At 46.0% G+C, this 13,420-nt stretch overlaps 1 protein-coding gene across 2 annotated transcripts in view; it reads left to right on the top strand.

Annotated features, from left to right (window-relative positions):
• Window positions 1-13,420, top strand: part of PSPC1 (paraspeckle component 1) — a 1,021,476-nt gene that overhangs the window by 318,852 nt on the left and 689,204 nt on the right. For both annotated transcript variants that reach the window (XM_044073198.1, XM_044073199.1), the window contains exon 5: window positions 6,646-6,730. In XM_044073198.1, coding sequence (XP_043929133.1) covers window positions 6,646-6,730 — 85 coding nt within the window. The remainder of the gene's footprint in view (window positions 1-6,645; window positions 6,731-13,420) is intronic.

Raw genomic sequence — 13,420 nt, forward strand, 5'->3', positions numbered from 1 at the left:
CATGAGGGCCACCCAGGGATACAGGTAGCTGGGGACTCTGTCCCATCAGTAAGGAATGAACGAAGATTAACAACATCAGGTAAAGAAGTTATAGCTTACCATAATGTTCCATCTGTGTTGTTCTTCATTCATTCATTACTTCCCACCCTCCGCCCCCCTTCTGGAGGTTCCTGGTGGATCTCGTATACTCCTTTATTGTAGGTCTGATGTGAAATTGTTCGATCTCGCCGTTTGTTCTTACACACGGGTTCGGAGCCGATCCTCGACCGCTTCACAAGCTCTGCATCTAATAGAAAGCTCGAGGCACAGACTATATTCCATGATCCTCCTCTACCATCCCTCAGATCTAGTTTGCCGCTGCAGCTGATCGCATCGAAAGCAGAGCTCGGGCCAGTTTTGTGGCCTATAGATATTTTATACATATAATCTTAGGGCTTTGGCCTATTTTTCTTTTTCTGTCAGGGCTCTGACAGTCTGTAGTAGTAGAACTTTAGTAGATTTTTTCTAGTTAATATTTGTGTGCAGTGTTTTGATATTTACTCCCTTATATATTCATATATCTATATTTACTATAGTTTTTTCATAGTTATATTAGGACTATTAATACTACTAGACTGTTGCTAATTTTTAGCTGTTTATATTTCTTAGTAACTTAGTGTTATAGTGTCTTAGAATAACTTTTCTTGCTTGATAAAGTTTGTTCCCTGTCAGCTATGTCTGAAAAAGTTAAATCAGGGTTCAAAAGGTGTCAGTGTGGACAGAAGATGTCCATTACTGACAATCATGCTTCCTGCGTCTACTGTCTTGGCCCTCTCCACCTGCAGGAGGACTGCTCTATTTGTCACTCCTTCAGTGGAAGGGTCATGATGGAAAGGCGCAGGAAGCTGATAGAAAGGGGCTTACTAAAGCCTGAATTTCAGGAAGCCTTGGAAAAGGCTGATCAGACATCTAAGTCTTCGAAGGGGTCGAAGACTTCGAAGGTATCGGAGCCCAGGTCATCGGCTCCGAGCACCGCGTCTAAGGTTCGGTCGCCGGCTCCACAGACCTCGGGGCCAAGCACCGAGCGATTATCTCTCATCGAGCCTCGGGTCTTGGTGTCGGAGGTGCCTCTACCCTCGATCCTTCGGTCGGTGACATCTTCGGCCCCTTCGACCCGTTCTTCCAGACCTTTATCAGATACTGACGTGGATCGTGTGGTACAGAAGCTCATGGAGAATACGGCTCTGTCCAAGCTAATTGAAGTTTCGTCCCAGTTGGGTTTCGAAACTGGAAGCCCTCCCTGTATCTCCAGCAGATCCTCCTCTGGGACCCTTTGAGTCTTCAGAGCCGGGAGAAGAGGAACCGATGATTGTGGAACCCTCGGCGCCGAAGCCTACTTTTGTGCGATCGGCGCCACTGACCTCTACTCCCTCAGAGCCCATCGAGGAGTCACAGAGCCGCCGGTCTCTCCTTGGTTCCGGGGCCGAGAGTCGAACCAAGCTGTCGGTTCCGACTCTTCCTCTCGGAGCCTCGGCTCAGATTAGTTCGGCTCCGTCCCCGGGGTCAGAGCCCGTGGTCCCGGTTTCGGGGAAACTACCGTGCTCTTCAGACCCGGTGGAGTCCTCCGGTGCCTTCGACGTTATGAGGAAGATCTTGTCTGAAAAGACATTCACCTCATCGGAGTCATCTTCTCCTTCCCCCAAAGGGCCGCGTTCTGTTTCTGTACCAGCGATCCCACCCAAGCGTAGAGACCCAATGCCTCAGCCAACCCCAGTGGGTGTCCCCTGTTCCTCGGAAGCTTCACCAGATGCCCCCTCTGATGAAGTCCCGAGGAAAAGATTGTGCAAGAGGAGGCACATTGATTCTCCACAAGAATCACTGACATCAGACACAGCTTTGGAGGAGCCAGAGGGGTCCCCACGGTCCCCCTCGGAGGATGTCTCGTTTGCTAACATCCTGGAGATTTTGAAACAGAGGGGTGATTGGCAGACCATTGCCCCCACTGAGGACGAATCGGTGTTGCTGAAGGCATTTGGGGCTCAACCTTCTACCTCCTGGGTGACCCTGCCCTTCGATGAACTAATGGATCTGATAGCTCGAAGGGAGTGGGAGACTCCAGATACAGTGGAACCAGTCCCTAGGAAGCCGAACAAGTATATTACTGCCCCCCGAGACCAGGCTTATCTTACAAAAGTAGTCCCAGTGGATGCTATGGTGGTAGCGGCAGCCACAAAGAAGGAAATGTCTGAGTCATCTTCCTCTGTTCATCCTCCTAATAAGGATTCCAGGATTATGGACAGATACGGGAAGCGCGTTTTCAGTTCAGCAACTTTTTCCATGCGTTCGCTGAACTACCTCACGCATTTTACACGACTTCAGAGAGATCTCATTAAAGAGTTGGGAGATACTCTCCAGGGTAACATAGATGCTGCTGTCTCCGATAAGGTAACAGCACAACTTAACACCCTCACTTCGATAGTAAACTCGTCCATGAGGCTCATTTCGTATGTGGCCGAAGGGTCGAGTAGGGCTGCAGCTTCAGCAATCGCTCTACGGAGGCAATCCTGGATGCGCCTTTGCTCCTTTGTGGAAGCCTTCAAGTCTTCCTTTACCAATGCCCCATTCGATGGTGTCACCCTGTTCGCTCCCAAAGTGAAGGAGACTCTCCCTCAGTGTGAGCAAGAAGGTAAGACCCTGTCTGCCGTAGGGGTCCGTTTTTCTGCCCCGACCATACCATACCCCAAAAGGCAAAGAGGCGGAAAAATGTGATTCCGAAAGACTCAGGGATCTTTCCAGCCCACACAGAGCGACGCCCCCTCCAGAGGCAGAGGAGGAGGCAGGAATGGAAGACGCAGCCCAGGTGGCATAGGGGGTCCGCAGAACCAGGGCGACAGGGATAGCGTCCCTGGGAAGCCCTTCCAGCACTCCTGAAGGGAGGCCCGACTGTCATACTCTGGAGGCAGTCGGGGGTCGCTTAGCTTTATACCCAGAGGCCTGGCTAAGTCTTACATTGGATTCTTGGGTAAAAAGCGTAGTAACCAGAGGATACAATATCCCTTTTATCACCATGCCCCCCCAACAAAAGAGATTTCCAGATGTTCCATCCAGTCTGCGAAATCAAGCAGCCGTTGAAATAAAAATGCTGCTCAAAAAAAGAGTCATCCAACCAGTCCCGGCGGACCAGATAGGATCCGGAACTTACTCAAGGTTCTTTTTAGTTCCAAAGAAAACGGGGGACTGGAGGCCGATTTTGGACCTCAGCAAACTCAATACCTTCGTAAGGAAGGAAAAATTCCGGATGGTCACGCTACAGTCGATCCTTCCCTTCCTACAGAAGGACGATTGGATTTGCTCTATAGATCTCAGGGATGCTTACTACCATATCAAAATGGCCAAAGCGTCCCGAGATCATCTGCGCTTCTGGCTGGGAGCCAGTCGTTTCCAATTTCGAGCACTGCCCTTTGGTCTCACCTCAGCCCCCAGGGTGTTCACCAAATGCATGGCAGTAGTGGCGTCTCACCTGAGGCGGTTAGGATTCCAGGTGTTTCCATATCTAGATGACTGGCTCCTCACCGCCACCACCAAGCATCGTCTGTTACAATCCAGGGAATACACGATCAACCTTTGTTCCCATTTACGGATCTCAGTCAATTTCGAAAAATCTGCCTTATCGCCCTCGCAGCATATTTCATTCATAGGGGCGGAATTAGACACTACTACAATGCTGATCAAACTCCCACAAACAAGAGTGTCAACCCTCAGAGACCAGGTCGCTATTCTTATTCGGAGCAGAAAAGTTTCTGCGGCACAAGTGCTGAAAGTGCTAGGCTTGATGTCAGCCACGTTGATTGCAATTCCTCTTGGCAGGATGCACATGAGGATCCTCCAGTGACTGCTCTTCGCGCAGTGGTCGTTCCAACAACTCCCTCTGTCTCACCACATCTCGATCACAAAATCTTGCAAGCGGGATCTTCAATGGTGGCTAAACAGCCAGAATCTGACGATGGGTCATCTGTTTGTATTACCCAATCCTATAGCCACAGTAACCATGGACGCTTCCCTGATGGGGTGGGGGGGACTTCTTCAGGGGAGAACAGTCCAAGGAGAGTGGTCCACGATAGAGTACAATCTGGATGTCAATGTTCTGGAGCTGAGAGCAGTGTTCCTAGCGTTGCAACACTTTCACGAGTCTCTACCTCTAGGAACAGTGGCAGCTCAGACGGACAGTATGTCGGTGGTCTGGTACATAAACAAGCAGGGTGGAACCAGATCTTATCCATTATGCAGAGAGGCCCTGAGAATTTGGCAATGGGTGGCGTCCTCAGGTCGTTTTCTGATTGCAACGCACATTCCGGGGTCATCCAACATCATTGCGGACAGGTTGAGCAGAGCCATCCTGTTACCTCAAGAGTGGTCCCTGAACAACCAAGTGGCGGAAAGGATTTTCCGCAGATGGGGCCAGCCTTACTGCAATCTTTTTGCATCCCCCTTGAATGCCAAATGCAGAAGCTACTTTGCCCTTCTTCCCCCTCCGGGGGGTGCCCCCAGGGATGCACTAGTGCACGATTGGCCCCTGGGTCTCCTGTATGCTTTCCCTCCTGTCCCCTTAATTCCCAAGCCAGAAACCTGGAAAGGATGATCATACTCATAGCTCCATTCTGGCCTCGACAGATCTGGTTTCCCTTTCTTCGTGCCCACATGATGGAGGAACCATGGATTCTGGACCCAGAGCCAGATCTTTTGACTCGCTTGTCGGGAGTTCCTCATCCATCCCTATGGTCTTTCAAATTGACAGCTTGGCTGCTCCACTTCCCAATTTAGCTAAGTCAAAGTTTTTGTCTTCTTCAGTACAGCACATCCTACTTTCTTCTCACAAACCTTCTACCAGAAAATTATATAAAAGCAAATGGAAACGTTTTGCTTGCTGGGCGTCAACACAAGGATTAGATCCCTTGGTGGCCCCTATACACAAAATTCTAGAAATTTTATCCACACTGTTTCTTGAAGGGGCCTCTACTTCAACGATAAGGGTGCGATTAGCGGCCATATCGAACTTCCATGTAGGTGAAGGGGATTCTTCAATTATGTCGCACAGGCTTTGTAGGGCCTTCATGAAGGATACCTTTCACCTTCGACCACCCATCCGCGAACCGGTTTCCCCATGGAATTTGAATTTGATGTTGTCTCGGCTTATACTACCACCTTTTGAGCCAGCGTCAACATGTTCAGTTAAGTATATGTCATGGAAGACCCTATTCCTCATCGCTATTACCTCGGCTCGTAGAATTTCAGAGCTACAGGCACTGTCAGTCAGACCGCCATACATGATTTTTCACCCTGACAGAGTTTCCTTGCGTACTAATCCGTCCTTTCTCCCGAAGGTATGCTCTGTACTTAACATTAACCAATCCATTGAACTACCCACATTTTTCAAAAATCATTCAAACAGATTGGAATACATGCTACATAAGTTGGATGTACATAGACAACTGAAATTTTATCTGGACAGGACAAAAGACTATAGAAAATCGGACCAACTGTTCGTGTCATTCGTGGAGAATAAGAAAGGCTTGGCAGTAACCAAGCGGACATTATCCAAATGGCTTTCGGACTGCATAAATTTTGTTCATTCTGCTTCACAGCAATCACTTCCATTCAAACCTAAGGCTCATTCTACCAGGGCCGTTTCTACTTCTTCTGCCCATGCCGCGCTTCTTCCGTTGGATACTATTTGTGCAGCGGCTACGTGGGCAAAACCTCATACGTTTGTCGATCACTACAAAGTAGACAGGTCCTCCAAGGACAGAGCATCTTTTGGTTCCACTGTACTCAGGAACGTTCTTCCATAGTCACCCAGGGTAACGGAGCTAGGGACGCTACCCGTGTGTAAGAACAAACAGCGAGATCGAACAATTTCACATAAAGAAGTTATGTTCTTACCATAACGTTCCATGTGAATTGTTCATCTCGCCTTTGTTCTTACATCCCCTCCCTCCATCCCCCGCCACGTTCTGGAAGAACGGGTATGACTAGTGTCTGGTTGGTTTGTCTACGTTGCCTTCTGTACCCAATCCTCAGTAAGTAGCCTATTGTCTATTTGCCTATCTGAGGGTGGTTCTAGTAGTATTCAGCTTCAAGTGTGTGTGATGGCATGACAGTTAGACTCAGTGATTAGTACTGCTTTCTGGTTCTTGCAAACTAGATCTGAGGGATGGTAGAGGAGGATCATGGGATATAGTCTGTGCCTCGAGCTTTCTATTAGATGCAGAGCTTGTGAAGCGGCCGACTCGGAGCCAAACCCATATGTAAGAACAAAGGCGAGATGAACAATTCACATGGAACGTTATGGTAAGCACATAACTTCTTTTTATGCCCAGAGGTAGCCTCTACTTTTATCTGTCAACTTGCAAACTTGATCTGAGGTAACAGGGAGCAGAGCATTCTGGGTAGGACCTTGGCTCAAGTGTTTTTGGCTGACGATAGCTTGATATTGGCTGTCTCGGTTCTGAGAACGGAACCGATAGCCCATCAGTAATGAATGAAAGAAGATCAATAACACAGATGGAACGTTATGGTAAGACATAACTTTTTTTTTTTTTTTTTATCGAGCAGTCTAGCCTTTTATTTTGTACTTGGACATTGTTCAGTTACGTTTTGTCTTCACAGATTTAATGAGACGTCAGGAAGAACTGAGGCGTTTAGAAGAACTTAGAAATCAGGAACTGCAGAAACGTAAACAGTATCAAATGAGGTACTTTTTTTTTAATTAATTTGCATATTTTGTCCTGATTCAGTATATTTCAGCAGTTCACTACTTGAGTGAAATGTGATGTGATCTTTTTTTCCAGTCTTGTTGAGCCTTGGCTAAAATAAGATATTGGGATCTGAGCCATGGGCATTTAGAATTTTCTCTGGCTGCTATCACCTAATTTATCCTTTGTGGGTTATTTATTTTTTTTTTTTTTAGGTTCATAGGTAGGTACTAGGCTATCGACCCTAGGACCCTATACAAGCCCAGCCAAAAAGGTACCCTGGCTTTTGCCACCCAAGAAAATTATTTTCCTGTGCCACTGTCGAGCAGAGCCACAGAAGTGGTCCCCGGGGTGAATTTCCTATTTCCCATCCAATCATCAAGATTTTTCTTTGAGTGCTAATGAGGAGCTTTGATTGATATAGATAGGTAGTTTATTCCAGAGTATGGGGAGTCTCTGGGACAGGAATCTATCCCTCCGGCATGTTCTGTTTATTGTGGTGACAAGGTTTAGGTCCCTAGAGTGTGTAGCTTGGAAGGACTGGGATTTCTTTAAGTGGAGCATGTCCAACAGCTTTGGGTTTGACATAGCTTTGTATGTTAGGCAGAGATCACCTCTGAGTAGGCGATATGCGACGAAGTAAAGCTGGAGTATTTTGAGACGGTCTGCATAGGGCATCTCTTTGAGGCCGGCAATCCTCTTTGTGTGGTATTTCTGCGGCCTTTCCAGTTGTTGTAGATGTCTTGTGAGGTACATACCAAAAGGGTGTTGTGCTCTATAATGGGTCTAATGAGTGATGAGTAGAGGGGAACAATGACCTCTTTTTTTCTAGATGAGAAACCTTTTGTGATGAGATGTGCCATATAGAAGGATTTCCTGACTACTGTGGCAGTGTGATTATCAAAGGAGAGACTACTGTCCACCTGTGTCCCAAGGTCTCTTATCACACTTTCAGTGTTAAGTATACTACCGCCTATGTTGTAGTTCATGGATGCAGAGTTTTTACCAAAGGGGATGACAATGCACTTTTTGGCATTGAGCTTGAGGCCATGGCTTTGACACCAGGCATCTGTCTCAGTGAGGCCCTTTTGTAGGATGTCCACATCAACAGTATTGAAATCCTAAGCTTTCAATGTTATTTATATTAGTTTGTGTAAAGATAACTTAAATGTAGTAGCAAAGATTCCTGTGGCATTGAGAAAAGGCAGTAAATATTTTTTCTTCTAAAGTGTAAATGCATTTACTGTTTTCAAGCCCCCCCCCCCCCCCCCACACACACACACACACACACACCAGAACTGCAGAAAGGAAGCCAGGTGGCAAAACCCTATCAACTAGGTTTTTACACTGATACTGTTCATAAAAAGGTCTTTTATGCTTTGTGTGACATCCTTCCAGAGGGGGATGGATATCTGGTACATGCAGATCCATTGTAAGAGGTTCCCACTGACTTTGAGTCAGTCCTTACATTGTCAGAGTGCAGCAATATGCAGCTGAATTTACTTTAACATACATGTACTATGTGCCCTTGCATTAAGAACACTAAGAAAAGGAAATCAGAAGGACTTAACTTTGTTTAAATGCATACGTGCATACGCACGCACACCCACGCTTTTGTACACATGTACTTTATGTACATGCACATATAGAGAAACCCATACAAACACACGCACACTGTACGTGTTTGTGCGTGCAGTATGTGTGCATATAATGAAATGTCCTTTTATTCTCATGTTAACAGTAGGGAGTTGCTGCCTGCACCGCCACCGTCTGGCCAGTATACCAAAGTCTTTTTATCAGGAGGGCACGTGTGATGTCCCTTACCAGAGCCATAAACCGGGTATAAAAGTGACGTATGCATGTACCCTCATCAGAATTTTTCTGCTGCAGTGAACGTCTTGAATCCAGTTTGCCAATTCTGTAAGCAGATTGCTTTTCTTAAGATGACCGGTTATGATTTTGTTCAAGACCAGACGACCACATGTTCTTCGTGTTTCACTGTTGCAGTCATTACATTTGGGTAATCTGCTGGCAGGTTGCCCTCAGTCGGCCTGAATTCCAAAGTCTTGGGTCCTGCGTCAGTTGCTGTCTTCTCTTCCATGATGTCAGGTCGTCAGGGGTATAAAACATGCAGCCGACGCCATTTTCTTCAGTCTTTCTTGCCGCATGGTGCCCGAAGCAGAAGCATTTCGCAAGTGCCAGTCGGCCGACTACTGAAATATTTGCGTTTGAGATTCAGAACCGAAGTCTTCAGTAATGCTAAGTACCCCGTTGGGGAAACTTTTTTCTTGCTTTTTACCGATGTCAGAAAAAGTTAATAATTGTATTACTTGTGGGAAGCAAATACCTCATAAGGATTTCCATTTATACTGTATTCCTTGCCTAGGCCCAGATCACAACGCGCCTGGCTGTTGGTTTTGTGCTAGATTTAACCAACGCACTATTAAGCGTCGGTATATTTTTGCATCTAAGTATTTTGGAAACAGATTTTAACTACCCACAGATGTTGTCGGATAGCAACCCGACTACCGAAGTACATAAAAAAACGCAAAGAAAAGGACAGAGAAAGGCAGTCGAGATCCAAAACCGACGACGAAGCTTCTCCTAAGCCAGTCGCTGGTTCGCCAGTACTCAGTGAGGCGCTTTCGCAGCCCCTGATACCCGCTACCTTTGAGTCGCAGGCCTCTACTGATACCCATATGGAGTCCGGCATGCCGCAAGATACTCAAGGTATTGGACCGACGGATGTATCTCCCTCGGATGGGTCCGGAGCCGCTCAGCAGGCACCGACTTCTGAGGGTGTATTCAGACCTCAACATTTTTATATCAAATCGACGAAAGCTGCAAAACCAAAGGCAAAGGCACCTTCTAAAACTAAAACCTGATGCCTGAGCCACGTGCACAGGCCTCTATGCCTAAAAAACAGATGATCAAAATGACTGAAGACCTTATTACCTTAATCAGGGGTACCCATCCCCCTCCAGAGGCCTAGGCAAGACACTGACTATGAATCTTCAGATCAGGTTTCTATTTCTTTTGATTCCTCTTCTGATCAAGAATTATCTTTACCTCCCTTTGAGGATTCGGATGCTGAGGAGTCTATTCCATCTGCATTTCCTCCTGAGGATTATTCCTTTGGAGAAACCTTGCATACTTTGAGGGAGCATTTTCACTGGGAGAGTCAAGACTTCTCAGAATCAAAAAAGAGGCTCAGGGATTTCCTCCTTCTCTCCCTCAGCACAAGCCTTTAGCCATTCCCCCTGTGTTATTGTGGATGATGTTTTTTCGGAGTCAAGCATGACCCCTGACTCTCTACCTCCGGCTCCCAGTAAGCCTGACCAGTATTACAGGGTCCCTGATTCTCATAAATGTTTATTTAGAAACCCAACTGCTGATCCTGAAACTATTTCACAGGGTCCAAAGGGAGTTAAGGCCCCAACAGCAATAAACCCTACCCCCTCCGACAGAGATTCAAGGGCGCTGGACAGATGGGGAAAAAAAGGTTTATACATCTGCAACCTTGGCAATTAGGGCCTTAAACTGTCAATTTCATATGTACCAACAACATGTTATGGGATTGCTGAAACAGAAAATGATGTTGATTTCAGAATGTGCAGAAAATAAGGAATTGAAGGAATTATTGCATGCAGCTGAACAAGTTGGAAAGCATACTTTGCAATGTGGTTTTGATTCTTTAGAGGCCTCCTGCAGGGCCGCAGTTACTGGATCTGTGATTAGGAGGCATGCCTGGTTAAAGGAACAAAATTTGCCTGGTCATGTTAAAGCTAAATTGCTAGATGCACCTTTACAGCATGATTCCCTGTTTGGAATTAAGGCAGAAGAGGATTTAAAGAAAATGGAAGACAAAGCTAAGTCTATGCAAACTGTTAAAGATTTCTTACAAGTGCAGCCACCTAGATTCAGTAGACACTGGCCTACAAAAAATTGATCCTTTCCTGTGTCAGACAGAGCTCAAAGGGGCAAATCCAGACGCCCTAAGGGTTCCAGGTACCAGGTTCAAGACTTATACAGGTCAAAGCAATGGGGCGCATCCATCTCCAAATCTGGAGGACAGAAAGCGCAAACCTACAGAAAGCAATCCCAATGACTGCCCTCTGCCTACACCAAGCACTTATCTTTTGGCAGCACCCATAGGGGGAAAAATTAGCACCTTTTGCTCAAAATTGGCAATTAATAACCCAGGACAAGTGGGTACTGAACATCATATCACAGGGATACAGATTCCATTTCCACACTCTGGCAATGACAAATGGTTGGCCAGACCTGCCAAAAAAACAATGGGCAGAGGCACAGAAACAGATTATGTCGCTCATGGATATGAGGGCCATTCAGACAGTACCAGAACAGGAAGAAGGACAAGGTTTTTACTCAAGACTGTTGTTGGTACCCAGAAAGGACAAGGCCTGGCGGCCAATACTGGATTTATCGATTTTGAACACATACCTGGACATTCCAAAATTCAAAATGCTCACTTTGCAACAGCTTCTGCCCATGCTGGGCAAGAATGCTTGGCTAGTGACTTTAGACTTAAAAGAGGCATACCTGCATTTTCCAATAAGACAGTCGTGTAGAAGATACCTCAGATTCAAGGCTGGCTTAATGCATTACCAATTATCTGCACTGCCCTTTGGCTTATCTACTGCGCCAAGGGTCTTTACAAAGTGCCTGGCATCAGTAATTGCATTTTGCTGACAAAGAAGTATTCAAATATATCCTTACTTGGACGACTGTCTCATTCAAGCAGAGAACAAAGGCACTCTTCTACGACACCTGGCGTTTGTGAAAAGGCTTCTAGCATGCCTAGGTACACAATAAACGAAAATAAATCACAACTGGTACCCTCTCAAACGATAACATTCCTAGCTTGCATACAACTGCCCAGGTGGCTTACCTCACGCCAGACAAACAAAGGCAACTGACTACTTACTTCAAACTGATGGCAACAAAAACCCAGTCTTCTGCAAGACAAATTCTGCAGGCTCTGGGCTTCATGGCATCCTGCATCCTACTAATTCCATATGCAAGACTCCATATGAGGAAACTTCAATGGTACCTAAAAAGTTTATGGAGTCAACATTCACACAGTCTGGAAACAATGATTACTCTCATCCCCTGCCTGCAACAGGAGTTTCTGTGGTGGGCAAAATCCTGTCACCAAAACATGGGACGGCCCTTCACTCTACCCCCTGCTAGCCAAACCTTAACAGACGCATCAGATTATGCCTGGGGGGCCCACATGGCAGGAAGATGCATTCAGGGCATTTGGGCACCAAATCAAATGCATCTACATATCAATCAGAAAGAGAAGCTAGCTGTTCAAAATGCCCTAACAGCCTTCAAGGACTTGCTTCTTCCAGGACAACTACTGATAAAGGCAGACAACACCACAGTCATGTGGTATATAAACAAGCAAGGGGGCACGCACTCATACCCCCTTTGCAGATTAGCCATGGCACTGTGAGACACAGCTTTGACCTACCAAATAAATCTTCAAGCTCAATTCCTGCCAGGAAAACAGAATATTCTGGCAGACGATTTAAGCAGAAACCTTATGGATCCTCACGAGTGGAAACTAAATCCACAAGTATTCAGCATGAAATGGAGGAGCCCAGACATAGATCTGTTTGCTTCTCCTCAAAATTATCAATTGAAAAGATTCTGCACAAGGACTTATCACAGACAAGCATGGAAAGTGGACGCCCTATCCTTCAGTTGAAAAACCTGTCAGTTTACACCTTCCCTCCTCTGCCTCTTCTACCCAAGGTCCTCCTAAAAGTCAGACAAAAGAAGCCAAAGATGATATTAATTGCCCCGGACTGGCCCCGCCAGTACTGGTACCCAATCCTAAGGAACTTGTCTCAATACCCAGCTTGGACCTTGCCTCAAAGACCACAACTACTGTCCCAGCAAAACAATCAGATCCTGCACAATCAACTACAGACTCTGAACCTGGCAGCATGGCTAAGCATGTAATCATACGAACAACATCTATCAACTAAAGCTGTGAAGGATGTCATTTTGGAAGCCAGAAGGCCTAGTACTAGAAAATCTTATGCTGACAAATGGAAGAGATTCTGTGCTTGGAATCAAGCACAAGGAACTGATACAGCAGAACCACATATTCCTCAGATATTACAGTACTAACTGAGATGCTTGACAAAGGCCTATCTTTCTCATCAATCAAAATCCATGCTTCTGCCATTTCGGCTCATTACAATACAGAGCCACCAATCTTTTCTCATCCTTTACTAAAGCAGTATCTTAGAGGAGCCAAAAACATAGGGCCTCCTAGAAGATCACCATTACCTGCATGGGACCTCAATTATGTGTTGGAAAAGCTCACTCTGCCTCCATTTGAGCCAGCCGCTACCGCTGATATAAAGTTCTTATCATGGAAGACAGCTCTGCTACTAGCAATTACTTCAGCAATAAGAGTTTCAGAGCTACAGGCCCTCATGGCTGTAGAGCCTTTTATCATATTTTACCCAGACAGGGTGTCTCTGAGTACAAATCCTACTTTTATGCCTAAGGTGGTTTCCAGTGTGGCTCTTAACCAAACAATTCATTTGTGAACTTTTTATCCAAATTCGCAGAACAAAGGGGAGAGAATTCTGCTTTCTTTGGACGTACACAGACAGCTAAGATTCTACTTGAGCTGGACAAAAACT

Source organism: Protopterus annectens, chromosome 5.part1 (assembly GCF_019279795.1).
Source record: "Protopterus annectens isolate FY-2018-M chromosome 5.part1, PAN1.0, whole genome shotgun sequence".
NCBI classification, from domain to species: domain Eukaryota; kingdom Metazoa; phylum Chordata; order Ceratodontiformes; family Protopteridae; genus Protopterus; species Protopterus annectens.